General features: G+C 47.3%; 1 protein-coding gene across 1 annotated transcript; it reads left to right on the plus strand.

Annotated features, from left to right (window-relative positions):
• SCGB3A2 (secretoglobin family 3A member 2) lies at positions 299-4,261 on the plus strand. The gene is made up of 3 exons (XM_003354348.3): positions 299-450; positions 3,298-3,500; positions 3,849-4,261. The coding sequence occupies exons 1-3, from the start codon at positions 396-398 to the stop codon at positions 3,870-3,872; spliced, it is 282 nt and encodes a 93-aa protein (XP_003354396.1). The 5' UTR covers positions 299-395; the 3' UTR covers positions 3,873-4,261.

Consider the following 4,515-nt stretch of genomic DNA (forward strand, 5'->3'; position numbering starts at 1 on the left):
AATGCCACTCCCTTGAATCACAAAACAAACCTTCCCTTCTTTGCAGAGTTGTTCCAGGAGAAGGGCTGTTAGTGCTTCACTTCCCACCAGCACCTCTGTGTAAGAGCTTGTGTAAGAGGTTCTTGAGAGCGCTTTGTTTCTCATGGGAACAGGAGGGACAATGGGAAAAAAACCCTCCAATTTGTTTAGTGAGGAAACACGATCTTCATGCTTTTCTTGCCTGGGGAGAGTCAAGTGGTAGTGACTGACACGCAGGTCCTTGGTAGGTGTATAAATATGTGTGTGTGCAAAAGCAGGTGCCACACTTGGGACGGCAAGGGAACCACTGGCCCCTCGGATTCCTAGGGTTTCCAGTTAAATTTTAAACTCCAAGTAAAGATCACAAATAACGTGTCATGAAGCTGGTCACTGTGTTCCTGCTGGTGACCATCGGCATGTGCAGTTACTCTGGTAAGTATCTGGGAACAGGTGATGTTTCTCTACTTGTCCATTAACAGGAGAACAACTAGTAAGCCTAGGCACCCAGGGGGATTACGGCGGAGGTTTAGAGCCATAGAGTGAGGAGATTGGAAGAGAGTTCCCATCATGGCTCAGGGATAGTGAGCCCAACTAGTATCCATGAGGACACCGGTTCAATCCCTGATCTTTCTCAGTGGGTTAAGGATCTGGGGTTGCTGTGAGCTATGGTGTAAGTCATAGACACAGATCAGGTCTGGTGTTGCTGTGGCTGTGGTGTAGGCTGGCAGCTACAACTCTGATTCAACCCCTAGCCTGGGAACCTCCATGTGCCATGTGCCTAAAAAGACAAAAAAAAAAAAAAAAGATTGGAGAGGATTTCAGATGCCCCCCTCTCCCCACCCCAGCTCTAAGTGCTAACCCAATACAAGTACTGTTTCTGGTGTATCCTGCATGAGAAGTTAGCCAGCTCCCACTGAGGGTCAAAAAACACCCTTCATTACTGAATATTGGCTACCATGAATTTTCCTCAATTTTGAGTCAAGATCTGATTTTGTATCTTCTTTCTTTTGTGCTTCTGAAACAAAACAAAGTTATTCTTTCTATCGTGTAGGTTCTCTTGAGATATAGCTACATGTATCTGTTCACACAATCAATGGGTATTTTATTGAATAGCTACAACCAGTTGGGTACTGGATATGGGCTGGAAGATTCTGACCTCAATCAGATGTAGATATTGTTCTAAAGGTTCTTAGAGTCTGGCAGAGAAGATAAGACTTCTGCAGGAGTCACTGCAGTAGCAGACTACTGTAACACACATCGACACTACGGATGAGCTCTGTGGGAGTACCAAGGGGTGAACAATTCCATTTCTAGACAGGGTAGAGAAGCTGGCTCCTTGGAGGAGACTGGGACTGGTCCTTTCTGTTTGGAGGGAAGATGTCTTTGGGTGCACCTGCAAAATCCATCATAAGAACCTCTGCTCGCTCAGAAAATAGAAACCAGACTCATCAAAGTGTTGAAAATAAGAAGTAGGGAGACAAATCATGAGAAACTGTGATGCCCATGCCTACATGTGTAAATTTGGCACATGATTTTTTTTGAATACTTGAACCAATTTAAAAATTCACCAATTTTTGGCCACTTTGTTTTTCTTGAGTGTCTGGAGACACCTGGGCAGAGGTGGCAGAAGAGAGATGGGTGGAAGGAAATAAATATCCCCATTCTGGGGGAGAATTTTGGAGGGAAAATAGGAGTACAAGCTCTATCTTATAGTTTGAATGGGGAAATAAAATGAAGCAAAATGAAGAACTGGCAGGGTCTCGGCTAGCAGGAGGGTACATGTCTCACATGTGTGTTTATGCACGTGTGTATTTATATATATGCACAAAAGCATTTTGTAAAAATGTGTATCATAGGCATTTTTTCCATTCTCTAACATCTTCTGTGTAAAAGTTCTCTTTCTAAAGCTGAAGATGTAAAATGCAGTTGTCCCATATAGGAGTCTAGCTCCCCGTCACCCTTGGGAAAAAAATCTCAACCTCATTCTTAGGGCGTTCAAGGCTTTGAAAATCTGACCTCAAGCAAGTTGCAGCCTTACCTTCTCTATGTCTCCTCAGCGCACCCCCTGGAATTTGGCAGAAGCTGTCAATACCCTGTGTGCACTTTCGTCTTAACATTCCACATGGTTCAGTGGTTAACGAACCCAACTGGTATCCATGAGGATGCGGGTTTAATCCCTGGCCTTGCGTAGAGGGTTAAGGATCTGGCGTTGCCTTGATCTGTGGTTTAGGTCACAGACCTGCCTCAGATCCGGTGTTGCTGTGGCTGTGGTGTGGGCTGGAGGCTTCAGCTCTGATTGGACCCCTAGCCTGGGAACCTCCATATGCCGTGGGTGTGGCCCTAAAAAGATATCTATCTATCTATCTATCTACAGATATTTATATCTATATCTGTATATGTCAGTGCCTTAATTAATATTGTTCCTTTTAAAAATTCTGCTCCCCTTCTTTCCCTCTGATCCTAGCTTTACCTCAAGACACACTTCCGGCAGCATCTATTCTGGGAAGATTCCTGCAACGTTCTCCCACGTTAGATTTTAATCATCCCTCCTTTGGTGTTTGTTTCCATAGAGTTTTGTCCATGATATTCACGTAGGACATGCTGTGCTGTGGCATACACATCTTTCTGTCCACCAGACTGTGCATTCCCAGTGGAAGGGCTTGTTTTCTCCACCTTCATATCCACAACAACTGGCTTAGAGTCCACGCTTGTATTTGTAGCTTTGAGTTGGATTGGGTGGGAGCAGTTTCTTGGGCTGTGGTTGGGTCCATTCATGTCTCCAGGTGATGGTTCATTGTGGCACCTTCCCCTTTGGTTTCAAACTTGTGCAAAGTCCATGCCTGTCCAGCCAACCGCCAGTATCTCTCGAGTGCTTTGTGTATGCCACGGTGTCTTCTAGGCATGGGGTACACAGTGAGGAAAACCCTAATTCCTCATTCTCGCAGAGCCTACATGCTAGTGAGAGGATGAAGGCAAAATAAAGAAAGAAAGAATTAATATTTTAGGTAAGGGTAAGAAAAGTAAAAAAGACGGAGGTGAGAGGTGATACCATCTTAGACACGCTCTGAGAAGGCAACATTTGGGGAGAGACCATATAAGGCGAGGAAGACAGACATGCATCCTTCTGGCGGAGGAGTTCCAGGCAGACGCAACAGCAGGTGCACAGGCCCTAAAGCAGAAGTTTCATTGGACATTAAGATGAGTGGGGCTGGGATGGAGTTGCTGATGGACAGAGTGGGAGGTGGTGAGATTTGACTTGGGGTCTCTTTTGCTCGGCAGCTATGGCCTTCCTCTTCAACCGTTTGCCCCTTCCTGTCGACAAGGCCTTACCTTTACCTCTGGACAACGTGCTCCCCTTCATGGACCCATTAAAGCTTCTTCTGAAAACTCTGGGCATTTCTGTTGAGCACCTGGTGGAAGGGCTGAAGAAGTGTGTGGATGAGCTGGGCCCAGAAGCCTCGGAGGCTGTGAAGAAACTGCTGGTAACTGCAGCTTGGGGCTCCCTCCCCGAAGGATGGGACTGAGTCACCTGAAGGGCCCCCCCCCTCCCGCCCCCCCGCCTCCTTCTTCTCCAGGAGCCTCTGTCCCCCTTGCCGACTGTACTCATACACACTGTGCATGCGCTGGGATCTCAGGGAAAGCGCGGCATCTGTGAAGGAGAGAGGCTTGTGTCTGGTGTGACGTGTCGGCCCTTCCCGCTCTGTGGTTCTGGGTGGGACATCGTCGCTCAGAGCTTTTGTGTCCTTGTCCTTAGAGGTAGGATCGTGACTGTTTTTGGAAATGTGCTAATGACGTGCTCTTATCGTGACGATTGTCCCTTTGGGTTTCAGGAGGCTCTCTCATACTTGGTGTGACGCTGAATAAAGCAAGAGCCGAGGAGGGAGGGAGGGAGCTGACGTTTCCCTCCTCCTGGCCCCGTCCACCCTAACGTGCAGTGACCCCCGGAAGAATGAACAGAGCAATGAACCCACCTCAGCTTGTCCTGTGTTTATTTGGAGTCGGGGTGGGGGGCTGTGTCCAGGGGGCCTCCCTCGATCACCTTTTCCCCGGGTCACAGGCTCTAGATTGCCTGTTGTGACAGAGACAGCTCGCATTTCAGTGAGAGGGGATCTTTCTTTCCTTCCTGCCTCTGACTTGACCTCCTCCATTTTCTTCGGCTGTCCTTTACCCGACCGTGTTTCCAGACTCCTCACATTCCTTCTCCCCTGCTTCTCAAAAAATTAAAAACATTTTGAAATTGAAATATAGCTGGTGTACAGTATCATCCATTACAGGTGTACAGTGCAGGGAGTCACAGTTTTTTAAAGGTTCTACTCCGTTTACCGTTAGGATAAGATGCTGACCACATTGCCTTGTGTTGTACAGAATATCCTGGTAGCTTCTTTGGTACCTAGACGTTGTATCTATTAACCCCGTACCCCAATGTTCCCCCTCCCCTTCCCCTCTCCCCACGAGTAACCACTGGTTTGTTCACTGCATATGCGAGTCTGCTTCTTT

Source organism: Sus scrofa, chromosome 2 (assembly GCF_000003025.6).
Source record: "Sus scrofa isolate TJ Tabasco breed Duroc chromosome 2, Sscrofa11.1, whole genome shotgun sequence".
Classification (NCBI taxonomy): Eukaryota; Metazoa; Chordata; class Mammalia; order Artiodactyla; family Suidae; genus Sus; species Sus scrofa.

Bases quoted from the DNA above. Each gene is read 5' to 3' on its own strand.
- SCGB3A2 (XM_003354348.3), top strand. From the start codon at position 396: ATGAAGCTGGTCACTGTGTTCCTGCTGGTGACCATCGGCATGTGCAGT. The intron at 451-3,297 runs GTAAGTATCTGG...TTTGCTCGGCAG, and splicing joins CGGCATGTGCAGTTACTCTG to CTATGGCCTTCCTCTTCAAC. The intron at 3,501-3,848 runs GTAACTGCAGCT...TTTGGGTTTCAG, and splicing joins AGGCTGTGAAGAAACTGCTG to GAGGCTCTCTCATACTTGGT.